Source organism: Felis catus, chromosome A2, assembly GCF_018350175.1.
Source record: "Felis catus isolate Fca126 chromosome A2, F.catus_Fca126_mat1.0, whole genome shotgun sequence".
Lineage (NCBI taxonomy): Eukaryota > Metazoa > Chordata > Mammalia > Carnivora > Felidae > Felis > Felis catus.
In genome coordinates, this window is record NC_058369.1 from 24,387,143 (window position 1) to 24,413,974 (window position 26,832).

At 38.1% G+C, this 26,832-nt stretch overlaps 1 protein-coding gene across 9 annotated transcripts in view; it reads right to left on the minus strand.

Moving 5' to 3' along the window:
• ERC2 (ELKS/RAB6-interacting/CAST family member 2) overlaps nucleotides 1-26,832 on the minus strand; it is a 923,200-nt gene that overhangs the window by 623,799 nt on the left and 272,569 nt on the right. For 7 of the 9 annotated variants that reach the window (XM_045051699.1, XM_045051677.1, XM_045051694.1 and 4 more), the window contains one exon: nucleotides 13,721-13,795. In XM_045051699.1, coding sequence (XP_044907634.1) covers nucleotides 13,721-13,795 — 75 coding nt within the window. Of the gene's footprint in view, nucleotides 1-10,734; nucleotides 10,777-13,720; nucleotides 13,796-26,832 lie in introns of all 9 variants that reach the window. The other 2 variants (XM_045051660.1, XM_045051681.1) reach the window with 1 other exon arrangement.

Consider the following 26,832-nt stretch of genomic DNA (forward strand, 5'->3'; position numbering starts at 1 on the left):
AATCTCCAGAAAATCCCCTAATATAAGGTCTGGAGATGGATAAGAGTAAGATTATCATAGAGAGGATGAAATTCTTTCTGGCCAAAAATAATAACACATGCAAAGTAAAGAGTACTCAGCATGGTGTCCGGCACATAATATTTAATTAATATAAATTGAAAGAACAAAATAACAAGTATGAATTATGTATGAAGGAGGAATAAGAAGACAGGACTAATTAAGAAGTACAGATCACAAAAAAAAAAAGAAGAAGAAGTACAGATAATTTTTTTCTGCAGAGGAGTTAGAAAAGAAAAGAAAGACGGGCTTAATGATAAGCACTCTTGAGAATCAAGCAAGGAGTTTGTACTTGGGTCTGATTGGGAGTCATTTATAAGCTGGTAAAAAGACAGCAACAAGACAGCCTTTGGGAAGTTAATAATAAAAATATAAGCCAAATGGGAGTTGAGACAGTAGACATGACAGATCATCAGCCTAGTGGTGAAAGAATTCTTAGACAGGGTTAAGAATTGAGGAAACAGAAAATAGTACAGGAATCACCAAAAAGAAGTGTAAAACTGATGGAAGTCATAGAAAAGTCACAGAAAATAAGAGAGTTAGGTGTCAAGAAAGAAAGAGTCAAAAAAGTTTTGAGGAGACTTTAAATCCCATAGAATCATGGTGATTGCTATGTCACTGAACAACCAGTATAGCATAGGAGGAGAACCAACCAGAACAGACACCACCTAGAACAATGGAAGCAGGTCTGGGGAAGTTTCTGAAAGGCCAGGGGTTAACTTTTTAGTTGCTGGAGTGGGGGAGGGTACTCTGGGGATTTGAGATAACCACAGAAGTATTTCAATTTTAACCACTATAGTTGCACCTGTGCCTCTTGGCTATCGGCCCTTCAAAGAAAGTTGCTTCAATTAATACTGATAGCTTTCTACATTCCCAATGCATGGAAGAGAGCATTGGTTAATCCAAAATCATTTCCATGTGCCTATGACATACACTAATGTAGAGGCTCCCCAGTGCCAATCTGTGGACTAGGTGCATCAGATTCATCTAGGGAGTGAATAAAAACTATCAATGACTTGGTGTCACCCAAGGACATTCCCTTTCAGGATGGAGGTGACACAAAACTCTGTATTTATTTGTAAGCTCCTCACGTGGGGAACAAAGCCATATCAAAAGATTTCTTTTTTAGACCTATGTTTTCTACCCCATTTATGTTGAAGATATATGTATATTTGCATTATCTGAATTTATAGAAAAGAATAATATAGAACAGAAGCAAAGTTTCTCTATTCCGGCATTAAAAATGCAGTTAATAACAACAACAGCTAATGTGTATGGATTACTAAGGCAAACACTGTGCTAGAAAATCTCATTTAATCTTCCCTATAACCTCATGAATTAAGTACTTATTTTATCCACTTTATAGGTTGGAAGACCTACAGAAGGTAAATAACTTGCCTAAGATTTTCCCTTTGTTGAAATAACTTTCTAGGCCCAAGATGGCTCTACTTCTGCTTGGGTTTGCTTGTCGGCAAACCAATACTTAGATAACTTTCATGTCCCTGTAAATGCTCCCCTTGACCAGAAATGTAGTATATCTAGTCAGCCAATCCCCAAATGACAAGCCAATTCTGAGTTCTAATTTCCTTGTTCCTTCTCAACTCAAACAAGTTTGACTACGTGACCCCAGGCAATCATCTCTTTTTTTAAATTTTTTTCTTTCTTGTTCTTAATTCTTTATCCCATAAAACTTTCCTGACTTCCACACCATTTTCCAGTACTCCAAATGGAGACTGCTTCAAAAAGTCCTAGATAAAATTTGTTTGTATCACCTAAATTGTCTTCTTCAATCATTTTAAAAACACCTTTAATAAACTGGAATGGTTCCCTCCACATATAGAAGAGAAGAAGCCACACAGTGAGACCTCACTGTCCCCAGGAAAATCTCAGGAAAACTAACCTCAGAGAAGGTTTGCCACCTAGAAGCTGGGCTATTTTGATCCTTTCTTCCACACAGTAAGATTAGCCTTCAAAGATCACGGGGCAAGGTCAAAAGAAAACAGTGAAAAGATTTGGGAGAGAAGACAGGAAGGAAGAAATTTCAGAAAGTGCTTCCAGATGACAGGGTAGCCCCTCGGTGTGTGCAGCCCAACCCTCCCTAAGCCTGGATCAAAGTCATCTTCCACACACATATAAATACAAACAGTTTGAATTCCCAGAGATCCAGTGAAATACTACTTTGTAAAACAGTGATTGCATTTCAAGGAGTATTGAAAAGATGGACATCTGAAACCTCTATTCTCTTCCAATGCTCTTTAGGAAAAGATTGGGTGAGAAAGCTCTCTTCACTGGCCTCTAGCAACATGTATTTGCTCTTCCCATTCCTTTTAAACCATCCCTGCAATGCCTTCAACAGTCCTGGTTGAAGTCTTAGGATCTCAAAACATACCACAAATCCTTCTATGTTCAACCAGTTTATCTCATGGAAAAAGCAACAGGCGGCAGAGGAATTCAGGCCACCCCAAGTTACCAGCACGGCCTGATGGATGTGGAAACTAGACCATGCCTTAGGGATGAGGCATGTGACGGCCGGTACACTGTCATTACTGAAACTTGAAAGGGGAAGTTCACATGAGGCCTGTGGTTGACTTTTCAACCCTGCTGGCTGAGGTGCACGCCAATAAGGAAATCGCAATCCCTAAATAAACAATAGGCTGGGAACCTGAGCACCAACAAGGGAGAGAGTACAGGGGTTACTGGCCTGGGCAGCGCTGGCCAAGATGGAACAAACAAAGCAAAGATTTAAATTTTGCAAGAATGTCATGTCAATTCAGACTCTCCAGGCAGGCCCTTTGAGACTCCAAATTGCCAGTCACCAAGCCTCAAAACTTGGTAGAATTTTTAAAGTCAGGACTCTTGGTCCAATCTCTACATTGCCAAATGAGAACAATAAGAGCCAGAAAAGACAAGTGACTTGCCAAAGGCCCAATAGCCAGAAAGCCAGGTCCCTAGGTCATTTATTACACCACAGGCCTACTGAGAGTTGCTATTTTTTTCCTCCACTGGTTTCTCCTCTCAAAGATGCTTTTAAAGTCTTTCCACACACCAGCTGTGTGTGTATTCTGAGCTAAGATTCTGCCTGAAGTAATCTTGTTAAATTTCTTGTCTGTCCTTATTCAAATGTACCACCTCTTTTTTATAGGTAAAACACAATTTTCAATCTAAAAGGGAAGGGATAGAGAAGCAAAGAATTCTTTGAGCATTTATTATATACCAGGATTTTCCCACACCTTCATTCATTTTTAACATTCTCCACAACCCTATGCAGGCTGGTATCAAGGTTCCATTTCACAGATGGGAAAGCTGGAGCCCAGAGAAACAGTAAGCAGGAGAGCCAGATTATCAATTTCCATAAATAATCTAAGCTTTTCCTCTTTGGAATCTTCTCAGTTCAACAAAAGAAAACCAGGATAGAATAAATTGTGCAGCTTTAAGCTTTTTAAAAATGAACTTACCATTGTTTTTCCTAAATAATAATTCCTAATCATTCCTATGTAATGAATACAAATTATTGCAAACATAAAAATTTGGGGGGGGGGAGAGGAAAACATCCTTTACAATCACCTCATCCAGAATTAGTGTCAACATTTTGACATTTTTTTCCTCAAGCTTTTACTCTACATTACATTGAGAATATATCTTCTTTATATAGTAAGAATATTAAGTCTCCAACTACTATAAACCTTAGAAATACATCTGATAGGTTACTGTATAGTTCTGTTTATATTTTTAATTTTTAAGTAATCAAAGTTATTGATCCTTTCCTTTGAAATATCTTTATTTTTGAATAATAGTTTTATTGATATACACATGTGCCATAAAATTTACCCCTTTAAAGTATGCAATCCAGTGCACACTTTATTCCACAGTATTTTTACCACCAAAAGCCCTGTACCCACTGGCAGTCACTCCTTTTTCTCCTCTCCCCCATCTCCTAACAGCAACTAGTCTGCTTCCTACATCTATAGATATACCTATATTAGACATTTCATATAAATGGAATCACATAATAAGTGGCTTTTTGCACCAGCTTCTTTCATTTAGCATTATATTTTCAAGGTTCACCCAGGTTACAGCATATACAGTATTTCATTTCTTTTCATGGACAAATAATATTCCACTCTATGTGTTTACCAAAATTTGTTTACTCGCATAGGATAATGGATACTTGGATTTCTTTTTAGCATTTTGGTTATTATTAATAATGGCATATGAGCACCGGTGTACAGTCCAGGTTTTTACATATGTTTTCAGTTTGGTCGGGTGTACCCCAAGGAGGACTACTGAGTCACACAGCAACTACATTTAACACTTTAAGGAACTGCCAAATTGTTTTCCAAAATGGACTGAACCATTTTACACTCCCACCATCAATATATGAGAGTATGATTTTTCCACATCCTCCCCAACACTTGTTACTATCTTTTTTTTTTTAACCATACTAATGGGGAATCAGTTGTACCTAATGGAGGGTTTGATTTGCATTTCCTGTTGGAACATCTTTTTGTGTCCTTATTGCCCACTTGTATGTGTTCACTGGAAAAACGTCTATTCAAATCCTTTGCTCAATTTTTAAAAGATTATTTGTCTTTTTATCAGTGACTTTTTCTTCCTTTTATTTTTTTTAAGTTTATTTATTTGTTTTGAGAGAGAGAGAGAGAGAGAGAGAGAGAGAGAGAGAGAGAGAGAGACAGTGCACATGTGCGTGTGAACAGGAGAGGAGCAGAGAGAGGGGGAGAGAGAGAATCCTAAGCAGGCTCTGAGCTTATAGAGCAGAACTTGACTCCGGAGCCAGATCCCACTACAATGAGAAAATGGCCTGAGCTGAAACCAAGAGTCAGAGGCTTAACCAACTGAGCCACCCAGGTGCCCCTTCTTCCTTTATTTTTTAAGTGAACTTTGAATTAAAGTGTATTACACATAAGAAAGTAGCCAAATCATAATTTTCGCATGATGAATTATGCCAAAGTAAACACACCTGGGCACATGCAAACCAGATCATGGAATAGAATACTCCTTGTACTCTAGAAACTTCCTTCATGCCCCCTCCCAGTCTCCAAACCCCATCACTCCACTATCCACTATCCAGGTATCTAACACTATTCATTATTTCTATTTTTGGAACACATGCATATAAACAGAATTACACTGTATGTGTTCTTTTGTGTCTGGCTTCTTTCAACACTGTTTTGGGGGTATTGAATTATGCTGTTATATGAAGCAATAGCTTGGTACTTCTCATCGCCATATAACATTTCATTGCATGAATATTTCACTATTTATCCACTCCATTGTTGATAGCTATTTAACTTGTTCAAGTTTTTTGTTATTCCACATCTAATTATGTTTTGAATCTTCTGTTTACGTTGAGTCTTATACTACCATTGTTAGATCTGCTCCTAGATATTTTGGGTTTTTTAATACCATCATAAATAATATTGTTTTCAAATTTTCCTTGCGTAAATGTTTGTCATTGGCATGTAGAAATATGATTCATTTTTAAATACTGACTAGCTACCTAGCTGAGTTCATTTACTAATCTAATTGTTTATATATGAATTCATTGAGATTTCTTACATATACAATTATGGTGCCTGTGAATAAAAGTAGTTTTATTTCTTCCTTTATAATTCTTATACTTAGGATGTCCATAACATTATGGAATAGAAGTGACAGTAACAGGCATTTTGTCTTATTTTTTACATCATAAGGAAAGCTTTCAACATTTTATTATTAGATATGATGTTGATCATAGTTTTCTAACAGCTATTTCTTATTAAATTAAGAAAATCCTCTCCTTCTAACCTGAGTTTGATAAAAAACAACTTTTTTTTATATGGATGGATGTTGCATTTATCAAATGATTTCTCTGCATTTATTGAAATTACATTTATTTTTCTCCTTTATCCTATTAATGTAGTAAATAACATTAAATGGGGCACCTGTGTGGCTCAGTTGGTTACGTGTCTAACTCTTGATTTCAGCTCAGGTCATGATCTCACAGAGAGATCTCCCTTGCGAGATCAAGCCCCATGACAGGCTCTGCACTGACAGTGTGGAGCCTGCTTGGGATTCTCTCTCTTTTTTTTTTTCTCTCTCCCTCTCAAAATAAATAAACATTCAAGAAAATTAAATAACATTGACTGATATCCAAATATTTGTCCAACCTTGCATTCTTGGAATAAGCACAACTTGGTCAGGTCCTTTAACTGTCACTGTGTTCAGTTCAGTAGGATATTTTAAATCCACGTTTACGAAAGAGACTGCTTGCAATTTTATGTAGTGACTTTGTTGGGTACTGATATCAAGGTTATAGTGGCCTCATAAAATAAGATAGGAAATGTTCCCTCTTCTTCTAGTCTCTGGAATAGTTTCTGTATGACTAATATAATTTTTTCTTCAAATCTCAAATGTTTAGTAACATTCACTGAAGAAGCCATCTGGGCTTGAAGGTTTTTATGTTTGGTTTGGTTTTTGGATTTGGGCATTGCTTTGCGTGTGTGTGTGTGTGTGTGGTAAGATTTTAGATATAGAATCATTTTTCCTTAATGTACAGGACTACTCAGATATTCTATTTCTTCTCAGGCAGTTTTGACAAGTTGTGTTTTTACAAAAACTTACCTAAAATTTCTATTTGATTATCATAATGTTGTTAATAAAATCCTCTCATATTTTTAATGTCAATAAGATTGATGGTGATGCCCCCTTTCAATCATGATATTGGCTATTTTCCTCAATGAGTCTAACAAGGATTTGTTATTTTTGTTCCTCTCTTCAAAGAATCAGTGTTTGGCTTTGGTGTTCCCCTCCAGTATATGTTTGGTTTCTATTTCATTCATTTCAGCTTTTTTTATTATTTCTTTTTTCCCACTTTCTTATGGTTTTATTTGACCTTCTATTGTTTTTTTAAACTGAAAGTCTTTCAACCAAACTGAATGACTTGCTCTCCCCCACATACTTCTTATATTTTCCAGTCTCCTTGCCTTTACTCATACAGTCCCCATTGTTTATAAACCATACCCTTCCCCTTTTTAAAATCATGCCAACTTTTCAAGGCTCTCCTCAAATTCTACCTCCTCCAGGAATCATTCCCTGCCCCTCTCTCATTTGATATCCTTTGAGCCCCTGCAGCACATTTTGCCATTCTTAGGTCACTATTTAGATCCTATCTCATATACTTCCTTCCATTAGCCTCTTAAAAACTGAGTGTTCCCAGCACCTGCCTGCCTCAGTCAGTGGAAGTCAGTGGAATGGGCAAGTCTTGATCTTAGAGTTGTGAATTCAAGCCCCACGTTGCAAGCAGAGATTACTTTAAAAAAATAAATTTAAGGAGCACCTGGGTGGCTCAGTCGGTTGTGTCTGACTTCAGTTCAGGTCATGATCTCTAGGTTTGTGAGTTCAAGCCCCGCATCCAGCTCTGCACTGACAGCCTAGAGCCTGCTTCAGATTCTCTATCTCTCTCTCTCTGCCCCTCCCCTGCTCACTCACTCACTGCCTGTCTCTCTCTCTCTCTCTCTCTCTCTCTCTCTCTCTCTCTCTCTCATAAATAAATAAATAAATAAATAAACAAATAAATAGGCATTTAAAAATAAATAAATAAATTGGGGGTGCCTAGGTGGCTCAGTCAGTTGAGCACCCAACTTCAGCTGGGGTCATGATCTCACAGTTTGTGGGTTCGAGCCACACATTGGGCACTGTACTTACAGCTCAGAGCCTGGAGTCTGTTTCAGATTCTGTGTGTGTCTCTCTCTGCCCCTCCCCTGCTTATGTGCTCACTCTTTCTCTGTCTCTCTCAAAAATAAACATTTAAAAATAAAAATAAATTTTAAAAAATTTTTAATGAATGTTCAACTTTTTTTGAAAGGTCCACCATGGTGCTGTGCACAAAACAGCTACTCAGTAAACACAGGTGTCTGTGATTCAACTTCAGGAGTTAAATTCACACAAATGAAACCTGTTCATAGCAGGAATTATTGACTGGCAACTCAAATATTCAAACACATCATAAGAAGAGTTTGGGCAAAAAAAAAGAAAGAAGACTCATCATTTTTTTAAGTCTTCCTTGCTTCCAAATAACAACTATATATCATCCAGAGCTAACATTTAACTTGACATTTTGCTTTTTCTGGCTATCACTTAAAACCCACATTTTTTTCCCTTATTTAAGGAAAATAGTTAAATGGGACAAAGTTTTTTTTTAAGTTGAAAGATGAGAAGATGAAGAAATTTCTCAAGAAAAAGAAATAAGCTAAAGGATAATTTCTGGTATCGTAAATGGATAGCACAAATCAAAAACACAGGGCTTTGCAAGTTTGAATGAGTTATGCTCCAACTGTTATAAAGACTTCAGGGCAAGACTTAAAACTCAAGGGGGAAAACAGGGCATATGTTGGCTGTAGGGTACATATTTGGAGCCCTATTTGGAGGGCTGAAAAAAGTGATGACTCTTGCTTGGTAGCACAAAGCACAACATCACACCTCCCCAAAAATATCAGAGACCTCTTTAGCTCCCATGAGCTGCCTCAACCTGTTCTATGATACAAACTCCAGTGCATAATTTCCAAAGTAAGTTTTGAGAGAAAAACCAGTTGAACCTATGGGCTCTCTTCAGCAAAAGCAGAATGAAGGAGTAGAAAGTATTGAAACTCTGGAGGAAAAATCTACATTCAGATTTCAGTTACCAGCTGCCTAGATGTAGGACCTTAGCAGGTTGCTTATCCTTCCTAAAGCACAACTTTCTCATCTGTGAAATGGGGCTAATTATGCCTACTCACAGGTTATTATATGTCAGGTGCCCTACACCATGTGTGTTCAGTGGTATTCAGGCTGTGGGTTGTCACCAGTGGTGCAAAGTGGTATTTTTGTTCTTATTCTTTTTAACAGCCACAGAGTGGGGCAAAGTTTTAAAGTTTAAAAGCCACCATAATGGCTGGCTTGAAAAACTGGGCTTGAAACAAATTTTCTATGAACAACTCATCTTGGGAGAAGAACTCATTCTAAGTAGAGTGCAGTGTTTAGACTCAAACAGGTAAGAGTTCAAAAGACAGAAGAAATAAACCTAAGGAGCTTAGAGCCAAAGAAAACGTTTCGGCCACGCAGTGATGTTCCTGACTAGATCCCAGGACTCAAATGAAGTTCATACTGGGAACTGGGATGCATTCAATGGCCTAGGTTTGAATTTGACATCTCTCCTTTCCTAGCTGTGTGACCTTTGGAAAAGTTGCCACGGTAGCTCTTACATTCTCCATGTTCCAGTGCATCCCTTCCATGCCTCACAGAACTGAATTGGCAGAATTTGACCAAATACCAGTGTATCTTTTAAAAGAAATTTAATGCAACTGCAGATTAGCTTCACCCCATGCGGAAGAACAGCAGTCATCTGCCTAAAGCACAAAGACAAGTCTTGGTCTTTAGTTTAAATACCAAAAGATCAACCTCACCACTGGAGTTTAGCACCTGAATGCAAAGTCATAATGTTTGATCAACAGTACAACTACAAATCAGCAATTTGGTCAAGTTCAAGTTTGAATTGCTCACTATTCATCTCCCATAGAGAAGCCTGATGAGGACAAATATTACTGAAGAAGAACCATTTATGACATACAAGTACCTGGCTGGTCATGTGACTGGAAAGCTATATACCCACAATCCTCACTTCAGTTACCACAGAAATACTGTCATCCAGTGATATTATGCCCCCAGCTTCTTAATCCACTTTAGATAACAAGTTCATGAGATCAAATACATTTTCTGCAACTTTTACTAAATCCCTTAATGTCACTCATTTAGATCCCATCTGATAAATTCTGCCAAAGTTAGTGCAAGTATAACGTTTGTTTTTCTTGATGAATGAATGCCATTTAATTTATTAAGCAAATGAGAACTAAAAGGTTTTATGTATTATCCTTTTAGCCTCGGTGGTTAAGTTTAAAGTGAAGTTTATGTTCCATCTCAGTAATTATCATTATTCTGGGATTGGTTTCTTTTTCTTTTTTTTTTTTTTGCATTTTCTTAAAATACAACTTTCTCCCTACCCTTTCCTTTTGTGATTGTTAGAGCTGCTATAGCCATCTTGCTCAGACAGGCAGACTGGGACTGTCTGAAAATGAATTTACATGAAGGAAGCCAAACTACAAAATGGAATGAGAAAAACTAGAATCCATTAACATCTTTTGAGTCCCTGGATCAAGCTATGCCTGAAGAAATACCTTGTTTTTCTCCAGTTGAGTGAGCCACTAAACTTCCTTTTGGCTTTAGCCATTTTGAATTAGATTTTCATTCACTTGGAAGTTCTAGCTAACAAAGAAAACAATTTTAAGATTATCTGACAAGTACTCTCATTACTGTAATTCATTTTCTTAAAAATAAACTGGGTACAGTTTTATGAATGAATGTAAGAAAGTGAAATTTTTGGACATCATCTTTATGTCATGTCAAATTTATAATAAAAGCAGGTTAAAACATTCTTTCAAAGGATCAACAGCACAGGGAAAAAAGGAGGGAAAAAGCTTTTCACTACCATTTTTATTGACAGTTCTCCTTAAGAGCAGAGAAGAGAGGCTTAGTAAAGAATCTTTAGACACAAAAGTAAGAAAAGGAGGAGAACAGCACCATCTAGAAGAAAACTAATTTCTCTGAGAAACACACACAGTGTTCTAGTGCAAACCTGAAACATACCTGCCAGAGCAAATCGGGATCAAAGTTAAAACTTGGAGCTCCCTGCAAGAAGATAAATCACAAATAACTTCATTCATTTTGTTTCCTTTCATTTCCATTCAGGTGACTTTTTCCCCCTGGCTCAATTGGCTACAGGAGATGTGATGGCTGCAAGAGAATTACTCCCTCTTTGATGCTGGCAGATTGCCCTCCTCAATGCTTCTCCACAGAGACACATTTTCACAATTGTACAAGTCCAGAGGGGCACGTACAGATCTCCTAGAACTACCAGACCCTACTTCTAAAACTGCTTGAATTAGGGCAAGGTTTCACAAATTTTCACTACAAACAACTTTAAGTTGATGCAAAGTGTATGTGTGGAAAAAATGAGGGGTCAGAAGTTCACCCTCAGTTTCTCTAAGAAGCAAGGGACTAGTAGAGGTAAATTATTAGCCCTTAATTCATGTCATCTCCCTGAAACTACAGGTCAAATTTTCTCTAGGAAAGTTCCTTTTAACCTTAGATTTTGAGAAGGCACTAGATGACACCAGTATTTACCCAAAGGTGTTTAAGTTCAAACACAATGGCGTCTCGAGTTCCACCCACCAGGTTTAAGGGTCAGTTATATTTGATAGTCAACCCTAAGGCTTGTAAAATATGGGTTTCTAATATTCCCTCCAATTTCACAGGGATGTAATATAGAAAATCAGATGAGATCACAGCCTCTGTCACAAGATACACACATGGCTGAAAAGATGACCCTCTACCATCTGCCTCCATAACTCAATTTATGTATGGTAAGTATAGATGCTAATGGGACCCAGACTTCTCCACTGACAAAACAGAAGGCAGTGCTTGGTAAATTAATACACGTCCAAAACAACAACAACAACAACGACAACAACAACAACAACAGAAAAACGCCTGGCTCAATTCCCTGACAAGTGTATTGATCATCATTTGTCCTAAAAATGTGTTTTATAAGCCAGCATCATGGGCATCCATAAAAGAAAAACTCCACACTCAATTTACTGATAATATATGAATGTGGATTTGCCCTAAAAATCATGTTTTTATAGCTTCCCATATAGATAGCATAAATGGGTGTATTTATTTACTATTTTATTGTTTTCAAATAAAACATATGATATGAGAAATAGTAGAAATTAAACAGATTTTCTACTTCTAAAAGTCACCAAAAAGTATTAATTGTCTGAATAGAGACCTTTACAAAGATAATGCCCAATGCACTGGGAGAGATGTCATTCCTGATTTTTCTAAAGACTCCTGGAATTCACTCTTTTTAAAAAGAAAAGATACTTTGGAAATACATTCTATATACATCCTCTTTTCCATTAGTAACTGTGCCAGAGACCAGAATGGCAGGCATGCAGGTGGGTGGAAGAAACATTGAGTGACTCTTTACAAAAAATAAAATAAAATATTTTCTCTTTTTTCTTTTCTTTAAAAGGGAGAGAGAGAGAGAGAGAGAGAGAAACAAAGAAAAAGCCCTAACCAAATTTCAGGTTTGGTTCCAATGTAAAGTGAGGAAGAAATCTCAGTTATGAAACACTCCCCCGCAAGTGTAGAACGATAAGTTTCTTTTCAAAACAAGTTCAAATTACATAAATTCAAACTGAATTGATGAGCCAAGATTAGCAAGTATTGTTCATTCTTATTGGCATTTGGTTCCTTTGATGATATTTTTCAAACCAATTTGCTGCAAATGCATTATGAGTGCCTTGACTCATGTAACCCCACTCGGGGGACATACAGTTTTAAAGCAAATGTTCTACATTATTTCCACAAAAATTCACTTGAAGACATTGTCATTGACAAGAAAGAAAAGAAAAGAAAAGAAAAGAAAAGAAAAGAAAAGAAAAGAAAAGAAAAGAAAAGAAAAGAAAAGAAAAGAAAAGAAAGAAAAAAGAAAAGAAAACAAAAAGAAAACACCTTTAAAAAAATCCTAAGTCAGAACTGTACATGCCAAAAATTCAATAGCTGGTGTTAATTTCTTTTTCTCCAGGACTTAGGGATTTTTTGGCAGACAATTCAAAATCATACACTATAAAAGACAGAAAAATCATTACCCTATCAGCAAGTTTTGGAATTCTCTTGTAGGCTAATGGTGACCAGCAAACTCTCAAGTGTTAAATTCAAGTATGGAATTATCAGATTGTAAACATCACTGTTATGTTTTTCTTCATGAAACAATTTAAATCAAGAATTATTTACTCTTAAGATAAACACTATTTGCTTCCCTCTGGCAAACACTGAAAGTAAAAAACCTTTATTTACATTTCTAGATACTGACAAAGCAATGGGTTTCATTTAGATCTGTTTCTTAATCATACATCATGGCTTAGCCATCATCATTTATTTCATTATTCTTTAAATGCCCTAAATCCATCCAGGAGGATCTATAATTCTTTTAAATAGCATATCTCTATGCTTCCACAGCTATGTTATGAGTACTTAATAAGTTATTATTACTTCCAGACTTGGTTAGGAGAAAATACTGGAGTCCTGGGAAAGTACTATTCTTTGAAAAGTACATTTTCCTGATAGCACAGTTTTAATTATTTAAGGACTTCATTGAATGTAAGTCAACTTCTTTGTCAAACCTTAGTTTCTTAAGATATCTTTTCATTGTAATGTGAATGAAAAGGGGGAAAAAATTATTCTAGCTTTAGAAATTTCCTTTTAAAGCACACACAAAACCTCCCCTAGGGTTGAAAGCATTGGCCATGCTCTGGAAATGAACCCACCCCTCCTTTCAGCCAAGGGATACTTGAGTCCTTTATTCTTTTGCCCAGAAAAGGCATCCTAATTAAAGCGCCAATAAATTAAATGTACCCAAGAAAGCAAAAAGATCCAGAAGAAAAGCACCCACCAGGGTGCCTAGAGAAAAACACAAGGTTCATTTCAAGTGTTTATGTTAGGCACCATCAAGTTAGAACAAACTCCGGAGGCACAGCTGTTTTTGACAAATGTGAACAGCTCCTACCTTCATTTCAATGACAGTCTGGAGAGCCTTCGTCTTGGCTGGCTCCGGCTGAAGTTGGCTTCTTCGGTGCAATTCCTGTGGAGGAACACGATAGAAATAAGCCTGACGGTTCATCCTTCCGTTACACCATGACCTTTACACAGGTACCACACAGCCCACCGGGTGCAGGTTTGCTGTGCACAGACATAAACAAGCCACAGGTGCTTCTTCCCCCACCCTCTTTAGCATCACTCCTGCCTGGAGCCTGCGTTCCAGTGAAAACCTCCTGGCACATGCGCTATTTCTGAAACTTCCATCAATAATTAATGTCAACTGTGACAAAGCCAGCAAGTAATCATAGTCCAAATACTGTTCAACACTGGGGCTGTTGCCCAGCCATCAAATCATAATTTACTAAATTACATTTCTCTGTGCTCCCAATACAAACACAGCATGGAAACGGAGGAAAGAAAATGACTAACGTGGTTGCAAATCCACTGCACGCATGGCATTTTGCTACTGAGGTAGGTTTGAAATGAGCAATTTAAAACCTTTTCAGTACAACTGTGTTACTTTTTGGAGTGAACTGATGTGATGAAACCCTGTGAATATCTTGCTTCCTAATTTACAGTTTCGGTCCTTGTTCAAAATCACATCTGTGTGTGATATGTTTATACACTCATGATGCCAAGAAATTAAAATTGGCATTAATATCAACAGTGTTAGAGAGGATACAAAAAAGCCAGATGCAGACCCAAGAACTTCTGGAATATGACAAATATAACTTCAGGTAAAAAGCAAGCAACATAACCACAATTTTAACCTTGAAGGCTCACTTTTTTTATGCCTCTTCTCCAAAGAACAGTTCTGTAAAGACTTTGAAAGTTGCCTTGGCAGAAGACATAAAGATAAGATTTGTTCAGTTTATACTTTGATTTTCTTAGTAATAATTATAAACAGTTTTATGAAAGCAGCCAATGAGAGGAAAAAACAACAGTGCTCACACATGTCCATGCCACTGATACTAGTCACCTATGGAGTAATTTCATAAGATTTATTTGCTTCCAGAAAAATCATTTAAATTCAACATGAAGTAGTTCTAGGCCTTCACATTCCACTGGGCCACAGACATTAAAAATGAAAAGCAAACAAACAAAAAACTACCTTGGCTTTAGGGAAGAGAACTAACATGATTTCTAGCTTTTCCAAGGAAAGGTATTAAAATTAAATCTCATTCCACCACTACCGTCTACTATCATCACCATCTCATAAAGACAGAACATATTAATGTAAGTATTGCCAGAAAAACAGAATTCCACAATAAAAGATAATCCTTCCCAGGATAATAAAACAAGCAATCTTTGCCCATATCCCATTATATTGTTCTTATTTGCCAGTGGCCCAAGAAGACTTGGTCATGGAACACGGTGCACATGTCTAGGAACCAGCCCTGGAAAATCACCACTACAGCTCTGGAATACAGCATATTTTCTTCCCAAAGTCATCACTGGCACACACCAGCAAACTTGTGCAAAACTACTTCTCAACCACCAATTTGAGAAGAATTTGAATTAGTGCTTCCTAATTATTCAAAATGGTCTCACAAAGACATTTTTCCCTAACATATCCTTGGAAGATACAGAGTCAAGTATTACCAAACCCATCTTATGAATAGAGACAGAAAGAAAGCCTGTGTCCTTTTGGAGGCCCTGGTCTAAAATAACCCAGCAATACTGGTCATTTTTAGGCTGCATGGTAATGGCAGAAATTTTCTGAAGGAATGACCTTAAAAGCAACTTCCCTTCTGTGTCTCCCTCTCTCTCTGCCCCTTCCTACTCACTTTCTTTTCTTTTCTTTTTTCTTTTCTTTTCTTTTCTTTTCTTTTCTTTTCTTTTCTTTTCTTTTCCTTCTTTCTTTCTTTCCTTCCTTCCTTCCTTCCTTCCTTCCTTCCTTCCTTCCTTCTCTTTCTTTCTCTCTCTCTCAAAAACAATTTAAAAAACATTTTTAAAAAATTAAATAAATAAAAATAAAAGGGGCGCCTGGGTGACTCAGTCAGTTGAGCATCCAACTTCAGCTCACGTCATAATCTCACAGTTCATGAGTTCCAGCCCTGCATCAGGCTCTGTGCTGACAGGTCAGAGCCTGGAGCCTGCTTCGGATTCTGTGTCTCCCTCTCTCTCTGCTTCTCCCTCTCTCCCTCCCTCTCTCTCTCTCTCAAAAATAAACCTAAAAAAAAACAAAAAATTATACTATACTTATATTATATTATATTATATTATATTATATTATATTATATTATATTATATTATATTATATTACATTTTAAAAAGCAGCTTTCCTTTATTACCTACAATGTCCCTGGCACTACTTCTTTTTTTTTTAATTTTTTATTTTTTAAAATTTACATACAAATTAGTTAGCATATACTGCAACAATGATTTCAGGAGTAGATTCCTTAGTGTCCCTTACCCATTTAGCCCATCCTCCTCCCACACCCCTCCAGTAACTCTCATTTTGTTCTCCATATTTATGAGTCTCTTCTGTTTTGTTCCCCTGTTTTTATATATTATTTTTGTTTCCCTTCCCTTATGTTCATCTGGTTTTGTCTCCTAAAGTCCTCATATGAGTGAAGTCATATGACTTTTGTCTTTCTCTGACTAATTTCACTTAGCATTAATACCCTCCAATTCCATCCACATAGTTGCAAATGGCAAGAGTTCATTCTTTTTGATTGCCGAGTAATACTCCATTGTATATACATACCACACCTTCTGTATCCATTCATCCATCGATGGACATTTGGGCTCTTTCTATACGTTGGCTATTGTTGATAGTGCTGCTATAAACATTGGGGTGCATGTGTCCCTTCGAAACAGCATACCTGTATCCCCTGGATAAATGCCTAACTACTTCTCTTTTTCAAGCCTCAATATCACGCTATGGAGAATCAAACCTCTGTGTGGTGAGTCCAGTTGGCTACTGGTAAATATTTATTTAACAACCAGCACCCACCATGGCCAACTTCAAATTACCTAAGTGGTGTCACTGAATGCAAAGTTGGGAAGAGAGGCACAATAGTACCCTATTGTACAGTATTTATACCATATGGACCAACTACATGTAATAACATCAAGAATACTGTTATCTGTGTTCATTTTACAGATAACAGTAAAATGTAACAAAAAAATAGGAAATTATGAGTTTTAATACAATGTTTCTTTTTTAACTTTTTTTAATGTTTGAGGTTTGTTTTTTTTGTTTTTTGTTTTTTTTTGTTTTTTTTTTTTTTTTTAGAGAGAGAGAGAGACAGAGCATGAGCAGGGAAGGGGCAGAGACAGAGGGAGACATAGAATCTGAAGCAGGTTCCAGGCTCTGAGCTATCAGCACAGAGGCCAATGCAGGGCTCAAACCTGTGAACCATGAGATCATGGCCTGAGTTGAAGTCAGACACAAGTGACTGAGCCACCCAGGCATCAGTTTATATATTTAATTTGTAACATCAGCTGTTAGAACAAGTTTCCAATTTTGACTTTCATGGACCAGTCCAACCCAGTTCCAGCATACCACTGGGTGAATCACATAAGGAATTCAACCTCCAAAGAAAGCTTCTTTAGCCCTCAATGTTACTTCCAAGATTTTTGGGAGTACACGCTGGACTAATAAAATTTCACAGATGAAAAAATGGACAGTAAGTCACTTGTCAGAGTTCCTCCATAGTAAGGGGTAGAAGAAAAACACTTCACATGTCACTAATCCTGATCCATATGTATCAAAAGCATCTTAATGAGGGGCGCCTGGGTGGCTCCGTCAGTTGAGTGTCCGACTTCAGCTCAGGTCATGATCTCACGGCTCATGAGTTCGGGCCTCAGGTCACGAGCTGTCGGGCTGACAGCTCAGAGCCTGGAGTCTGCTTCAGGTTCTGTGTCCCTCTCTTGCTCTGCCCTTCCCTCATTCATGCTCTGTCTCTCTTTCTCTCAAGAATAAATAAAACATTTAAAAAAAATTTTTTTTTAATTTTTTTTTCAACGTTTTTTATTTATTTTTGGGACAGAGAGAGACAGAGCATGAACGGGGGAGGGGCAGAGAGAGAGGGAGACACAGAATCGGAAACAGGCTCCAGGCTCTGAGCCATCAGCCCAGAGCCTGACACGGGGCTCGAACTCACGGACCGCGAGATCGTGACCTGGCTGAAGTTGGACGCTTAACTGACTGCGCCACCCAGGCGCCCCTAAAAAATTTTTTTAAAAACATCTTACTGAAAAAGTCTGAGAAATGAATTCATGGTAATTTCATACCATAGCCAAACCAAATTCCAGAATAAAAATCATAAGATAATTTGAGGAGAGTTTGCATAAAATAAGCAAAAATAATTAAGACGCAACTAAGTAACACAAAGAGAAAATAAAAACCATAGAGTAAAGGTATGTGTTGTTGTAATTTCTGCCAAGCAGAAAAACATTTTTTAGAGCAAACATGCAATAACAAAGCTAAACTTGTAGCAATAGTTTTGCAAAAATGGAAAGAGTTTTCTTTGCTATAATTATACAATTTCCATTATAATGTAAACCAGCTCAAAATCAAGACTGGGTCCTTACGCTCTGTGTCATCACTCCTTAAAATGTAAAATGAAACAAAATCTCCAGTTACCTGAAAATTGCAATTTTCCTATCTTAACTACACTGTATTTCAATCAATCCTGACTTCAAGTTTCTGAGGATCACCTTAATTCCTAAGGTGTCAGGTAAGTGAAGATTGTAATCCACATGCAGACATCATGGATGGTCTGAAAGTTCCATCTCAGACACTTCATCCATCTCTGAGACTGAGCATCCTTAAAACACTCACTCTGTGGCAGAGAGTAGCAACTGCCCAACCAAGAAGATTTGTGCTCCTCTTCATTAAAGTAGAGTGTTTCTAGGAAGCACCACCACCACTGCCCATGTATCAGTGATGATGGTGCCAAATTACTTATTTCTGGCCAGTGGGACATGGGCAGAAATTAGGAACTCAACTTCCATAAATACTTTTTACCCTGTCCTCAATTCTCCCTCTTTTCCTGTCTTCTGGCTGGAAGTAAAGTACTCCAAGACCCAAGACGCTGGTAGAACCCCAAGAGAAAAGGAGAATGAGTTCCTGAAATGCCATATAAAAAGGTCACTGAACACCAACATGGGATGGTGGTGTGTGTGAAAAATAAACCTCTGTTAAGTTAGCCTCTGTGCTTTCAGGCTCTCTCTGTAAAGATCCCAGCCCTCTCTGCCTTTACTGCAATGGCTACAAGGAAAAATAATACCTAATTAGCCCTGTGTTGTTTGTTGCTTTTGAATCACAAAAGTGATTTTAATGTGTGAGAGCTTACCAAGTTTTTCTAAACTGACAGTAAGACGTGTCGGTTGGTGGGTGCTTCAACTATGCCTAACTATCTGAAAGATGCACCCATTATGGATTAATCTTAACTAAAGAATTTCCCTAGAAGCATCTGATGTAGATATGAGGTAGTACAAGATTTAACTTACTCTGGTAGTTGTTAAACGACAGTATTAATCAAGTACAGTGGACTTATACTTTTCTGGGTCACTGATCTCTGTAAGAATTAGATGGAAGGTATAGATTCTCTTTACAAATGAGTACAAAAGCACATACAAACAAAACGGTGTGCACCATTTCAGCTGCTTCACAGGACCTGGTCCAGTACCTGGGGGTTCATCTTTGAACCAGACTACAGGCTAAAAAACACTTACTGAGAGGAAAGGGCACTGTACAGGGAGTGGAGAGTCAGGAGCCCACAGTCCCAGCCTGAGGCCTTGGGCACACCTCTTCCCTACTCTGAGCTACAGAATAAGAAGCTCTATCACTAGGTTTCTGAGAACATCCAGATTTTTAATAGGCAGCTGACTCTGAAATGCTGATCTCTGGCTGGAATTTCTAATCACACCAATTCTCAGTTCTAAAAACATAATAAAAATAAAACTGGCAGCATCAAAAACTTTAATATCTTACTGTGACACAGAAACCCAGGTTATATATTCTCCCATAATTTCATTACTCACTTGGCCATAGCTAGTCTAAAACTGCCAGCTCCTCCAGGTGACCAAAATGGAAACATACCAAGAACTCAAAATTTTAAACATGAAATCTCAAGTAGTTCATTGGGATGACATTTCTTGGCAGTTAATGAGAATCTAGAGTCTAGTGAGTTAATGTGGATGGACACTAGCTTCCAAAATGAAACTGGAAGAATAATGTTTGCACACACCATCTACTTTCTTCAGTAGGAAAAAAAAAAACACCTCAAATCTTGACTTTCTATCCACTATTTTCATCTGACCTCTCTCCCTTACTGTCCTAGTAATCTACTGCTATGGAGCAAACCACTCCAAATTTAGTGGTGCCAGACTAGCACCATTTGATTATGTTCATGAATTCTAGATCATGAACTTCTAAAGGATAGACTAGGGAAAGCTTGTTTCTAAAGCATGATGTCAGGGGCTAGAACAGCTGGGACTGGAGGATCCAATTCCAAGATGTATATGGTATATTGGCTGGAAGAAGACTTGAAAGCTGGGTTTAGCTAGAATTGCCACCTATATATGGTGACACCTGTATATGGCATCTCCACGTGGCTTAGACTTCCTCATAGCATGGCAGCATCAGGGTATCAACCTCTTACTTTCAGGTGTAAAGATGCCAAGAGCAAGCGTTCCAGCAAATAAGCCAAAGACTGCATGGCCCTTTATTACCTAACCTTGGAAGTCCCATAGCATCACCTCTGCCATGCTCTGTTGGTTGAAACAGTTGCAAGCCTGCTCAATTCTAGGGAAAAGTGCCAAAGAATCTCAGGCCATATTTTTAAGTTATCACTCTTGAGGGACAAAACCAATTGAAGAAGCTGACAGGAAAGTAACACTATAATCTCAAACACCTACTCACATCAGTCTTAAGATATGCCAGATTTATATATTCAAATAGTAACTTGATGCAGGGCATATAGGAAATACAGCAGTGAGCCAAGCAGATAGATTCCCCAGCCCTTATGAGTTTTTAATTTCAAATTCCAACAAGAGAGAGGCATAATAATTTTAAAAGGAGACCAAACCAGTTTGTAAGTGCTTTAAAGGAAAATAAGTCAGAAAGATGGAACAGGACACACTATGTGAGGGGATCAATTGTAATTTTAAATAGGTGATCAGAAAAGCTTCATGCAAAGGTGACATTTGAGCAAAAATCTATAAGACGTGGGAGAACCAGTCGTACAGATGTTCCACGCAGAGAGAATAGCAAACATTTAAGTACCTGGCTAGCGCTGGATAAGGGATGGGAAAGTAGTAGGTCAGAGATATGCAGGGGTGCAGGATGATGAGAAGGTGAGTTCTACATCTGGAGTCATTGTCTGGACACTGGTTTTACTCTGAGAAAAATGGGAAGCCACTGGAAGGTTCTGAGCAAAGACAAACCACAATATAAAGTACATCCTTAAATTACTCTGCCTGCTGGACTGCAGTATAATTTGGGGTTGAGGAAGGAGGTAAGGGAAGAACCATAAGGACTAGTAATAAGCAACGGGAAAACCCTAGCAAAGGATGATAGAGCCTGGGACCAGGGTGACAGAATGGAGGCAAAGAGAAAGAACTGAGTTTAGACATGTTTTGAAGGTGAAGTTGACTTGACTTCCTGATAGATTGCCTGGAGACTCCAGAAAGAGAAAAGTACAGGATGGCTTCATGACTTGTATTCTGGACAACAGGAAGAATGCAGCTGGAATACCAAGATAGGGAAGATTGGAGAGGAGAAGTGGGAGTTATGGGAACCAAGAGTTTAGTTTTGCATGTGTTACATTTGTGACACTATAAGACATTCAAGTGGAGAACTCAGTGGGCGGATGGACATATGAGCTGGATTTGAGGGGAGAAGAGCTACAAATAAAAAATTAGGATCATCCAGTAGATAGTACCTAAAGCTGGGAGCCTAGATGAGATCAACTGGGGACTGTGCATAGAAAGAAGAGGAGGGGAAAGAAGACTGAGCCCAGGGGTGACCCAAATTAAGGGGTCTGAGAAGTGAGGAGGAAGCAGCATATGAAATTGAGAAGGAATCCCAATGAGGTATGAAGAGAACCAGTAGTATACCATCCCAGAAATCAAGTGAAGAAAGGAGTCCATGATGCAAAATTGATATTCTTATCACTGCTGCTGAGAAGTCAATGGGAGGAGGCCAGAAGATGGACCACAGGACTTAGCAGCACTCAGGTCATTAGTAACAGTGACTGGAGCAGTTTTGGTGGACAGTGTGAGTCAAGTTTGACTGGAATGTGCTGTGGGAGAATAGAAGGAGGAAAGAGTCTCAGGCTACTATATTTGCAAAGGGTACTATTTAACTCATTTCTTTCATCAAAACTTTGATTTAGGTGTATATACCCATGTTCACAGAAGCATTATTACAACAGCCAAAATGTGGAAGCATCCATCAACAGATGGATGGATAAACACAATGTGGTACATAATTACAATGGGATATTACTTAGCCTTAAAAAAGGACAAGATTCTAACACATACTACAGTATGGATGAACCTTAAGGGTATTACATTTAGTGAAACACAGCAGTCACAAAAAGACAAATACTGAATGATCTCACTTACATGAGGTATCCAGAGTAGCCAAACTTACAGAAACAGAAAGCAGAATGCTGACTGCCAGGGACTGAAGGTAGGGAAATAATGGAGCTGTTGTTTAATGGGTACAGAGCAAGAGATTGCTTGCACAATGATGTGAACATACTTAATACTACTGAACTGTATGCTTAAAAGTGGTTAAGATGGTAACGTTTATGTTCTGTGTATTTAACCACAATTTAAAATTTTTTCAAACCATAAACATAACAGAACTTGTTGGAGTCCCACAGCCCTCCCTATCTCCATTCTTCTGGAGAGAAACCATTATCTAAAAGTTGGTATATTTCTCATGCATGTTTTTGTGCTTTTAGAAAATATGTATGTCCTTGTAAATAGTATAAATTTAACAACAGAGTGCATTCTTTTTTAATTTACATAAATACCAGCTGTCCACCTTGCACAAAGCTTTTGCATTTTGGTTTTTACCTCAACAATACTTATGTTTTCAAAATTTATCTGTGTAAATAAGTGTTTCCCACTCTTTTTATTCACTACAAACAATGTTGCAATAAACAGTACATGAAACACAATACATGAAAAAAAAACAAATCTCTTTTAGGTATCTTTACATTTTTAACTGCATAACAGTTCTTTTCTTTCTGAAACATTCAGTTTCTTCTGCTTGGAATAATCCTCTACCCTTTTTGTTCTCTTTTTGTGTACAGGGATCAGCAAACCACAGCCCACAGGCCAAATCCAGCCCACCATCTGTTTTGGTAAATAAAGTTTTATTGAAACACTGTTATTTCCATTAATTTACATATTGTCTATGATCTTCATGCTACAGTGACAGAGTTCAGTAGTTATAGCTGAGACCATATGACTTTGCAAAGCTGGAAATATTTACTATCTGGCCTTTTACATAAAAAAAAAAATATCTGTCAATCCTGGTCCAGGACATTTTCAACACTCATCCTAGCCATCTCAGAAAAAAAAAAAAATTCCTCATATGGGTAGTTTCAAATGTCTACAAATTCTTTGACATTCCCTTTATAGGGTGGAGCCTAAATATCTTCCCCTTGACTCTGGACTGAGCTAAGTAACTCAGTCTAACAAACAGAATATAGTAGAAGTGACATTTGTGACTTTTGAGGCTTGGTCATAAAAGACAAGGCTTCCGGGGCGCCTGGGTGGCGCAGTCGGTTAAGCGTCCGACTTCAGCCAGGTCACGATCTCACAGTCCGTGAGTTCAAGCCCCAAATCAGGCTCTGGGCTGATGGCTCAGAGCCTGGAGCCTGTTTCCAATTCTGTATCTCCCTCTCTCTCTGCCCCTCCCCCGTTCATGCTCTGTCTCTCTCTGTCCCACAAATAAATAAACATTGAAAAAAAAAAAAAAAAAGACAAGGCTTCCTTCTTGCTCACAATCTTGGATCACCTGCTCTGGGAGAATCCAGCTGCCACATCATGAAAATACCTCAAGCTACCCTATGGAGAGGCCCATGCACTATGAAACTGAGGCCTCCTGCCGACAGCCATGTGAATCAGCCTTAGCAGAAGTGGATCATCCAGCCCCAGTGAAGCCTTCAGATGCCTGAGCCCTGCCCAACAGCTTGACTGCAACCTCATGAGAAGCTCTGGGCCAGAACCATCCAGCTAAGCAACTCCCATATTCCTGATCCACAGAATCTGTGAGATAATAAGTGTTCATTGTTTCACACACTGAGTATTTGTCACAAAGCCATCGATTACAAATACATCACAGAAAGGCCATTAGTTGACCCTTCAGACTAGTCCACATCCTGCATCCTCAGATACACGCTCATAGCATTGTGTACCTTTCCTTTATATCACTGAAAATGGCTGTGATTTGACACTAACTTATAAAATTAGTGGATTCATGTCTGTGTTCACCATTGGGTGGTAAACTCCATAAGCACAGGGACTTTGTATGTCTGTTATATTCCCAGTAACTAACATAGTGCCTGCAAAGAGTAAGTGCTCAATAAATACTGACTGACTGAAAGAGTACAAATGACATTGCACTTATACGCCTAGAAGTTCTATAATACCTTTGGACCAAAAGGAATCTGATGTGAAGGATGGTAATAGCTAATAGTTACTTATACATTACTATGTGCTAAGCACCCTTCTAAACACTTTACAAATATTAACTTGTTTAATCATCATAATAACCTCCATAGGCAGATACAGTTATTATCATCATGTTTCACTCAAAGACATGGAATCATAAAGGAGTCAGTAACCTGCACAATCTACTGAATTGCACTCCTGGAACTTGTCCTGAGAAGTCTGGGTCCAGGGCCTCTGCTCCTAACCACTGTGCTATACTGCCCATGTTTCACCACATGGTTTTGATTTGATATTTGAAGCTGACACCTGTATCTCCATTGGCTTCTTTCATTATAGTCATCTCCCTATTTCTCCTTCAATTCCATCTTCCATTTTTCACTCCTTTCTTGAGGACTTGAAAATTTAAAGAAATTCATCTCAATAGCAGTTGTATGGTACTGATATCCCATATTAGATATTAAAACGTAAATAATAAGCATGGTTAGGCATGCAGAAATAGAGGAAAAAAATAATTACTTTCAAATATTAACATCCTTCTCAATTTTTGATAAATCAAGCATTTAAAAAATAACCTAAAATATTTAAATGATATAATGATATAATTAGTAAGATTAAACTGAGAGACAATTACAGTGAACTTTGGATCCTACAGACCTCTATTTCAAGATTCCATGGAATATTTAAACAGACTGAGCATGTATCAGACCACCAAAAAAAACTTTAATCAGATTCCAAAGGCAGAAGTGATACAGGCCACATTCTTTGTCCATACACAATAAAACAAATTAATACCAAAAGTTAAAAATGAAACCTCACTATTCAAATGCTTGTTTTATTTATTATTTTGAGAGACAGAGTATGTGTTTGCAGGGGAGGAGCAGAGAGACAGGGAGAGAATCCCAAGCAGGCTCCATACTGTCAGTGAGAAGTCCAACACAGGGCTCAATCCCACCAACAGTGAGATCATGACCTGAACCGAAACAGAGCTGGACGCTTAACTAACTGAGCCACCCGGGTGCCTCAAAACCTTACTATCTGGAAGGTAAAGCTCAGAAAAAGTCTTAAAATTCACCCTATACAGTAAAACAGACCTAGTCGTCTCTACCTAGCAGGTGTGTGATGATGGGTAAGTTCCTGAATTTTCTATACTCAGGATGGTGAAATTGAAGTGAGATAAGCATGTGAAGTATTCACCTGGGCTGGCAAACAGGACGTTAGCAGTAACTGAAACTTATCCTTATTATTGTTGTTGCTCCTGAATGATTATTAGTATTCCTGAAAGTACATCAGACAATGCAGCCTGACAGAATGCATTCCCTACCCACTTGTTCTGCAGTCTGACACTGGCTACTATTAGAGCACTGCCACTAGCTAGGTCTGCCTGAATAATTCAATTCAAGAAATACTTGCTGAAGGCCCACTATGTGCCCAGGAAACACACAGAGAATCCCTGCCTTCGTGAAACTTGCATTCTAGTGCAGGCAATCTCAATGGAAGTGAAACCATGCCGACAGGGCTCAAGGTACAGTGAGTGGCCCAGTGTTAGAGTGGAGGAAGTGATGAATACAGTGGTAGGAGATGAGACCCAAGGGGTAAGGGCTGGGGAGGAGACAGACTGTGTAAGGCCATGTAGGCCCTCATTAAAATCCTGGTCTTAAACAGAAGCCTTCAGATCCTAGAGAGATGGGAAAACAGTTTCCATGGAAATACACAAATGTAATATAAACTTATTGTTAGATTTTTTCAGTCTTCACAAAAAATAAACATTTGGGAATCTAAGATCATACACCATGAATCCGTACACACATACATTTCCCTTAGTCTGTTTTAATATATAACCTATTCCTTTTCCTAAACTTGCAGTAAAGACTCTTTGGCAGATTTATCATGGTCCTTTCGAGGTTATGATCCTGGGAACCATAGAAATTAATAGAATAAGATGCCAGGATCCAAATATTTGGCCAATGGCATTAGCAATGTCCTAAGAATAACAATAAAGTTTAGTTATTTAATTCAATAGCTACTGAGAATCTAATACATGCTAGACAATGCATAGATAACAAAGATAAATGAAATATCATACCAGGTCTCAAGGAACTTGATTTTCTGGTGGTAGAGGGAGTGCATAGCTAGAATACAAGACTGAAATAATAACAGCAGCCACCAATTACAGAATGTTTACCATATGCCAAGCCCCATACTTCCCATCTAGCTCCTGACTGGATCTGCATAGCATCCTTATAGGTAGGAGTTACCACCCCCTTGGGAACGCTGCAAACACTCAGACTCAGAGAGGTAAGTAGTATTCCTAAGATTACAGTGCTAGTAAGACTTGAGAGTGTAACCACCCTGTCTGACACCTAAACTCACACCCTTAATTACCAATATAACACTTGGTTTATACTGCTATTTGTGGTTGCTTCCTGCTCTACA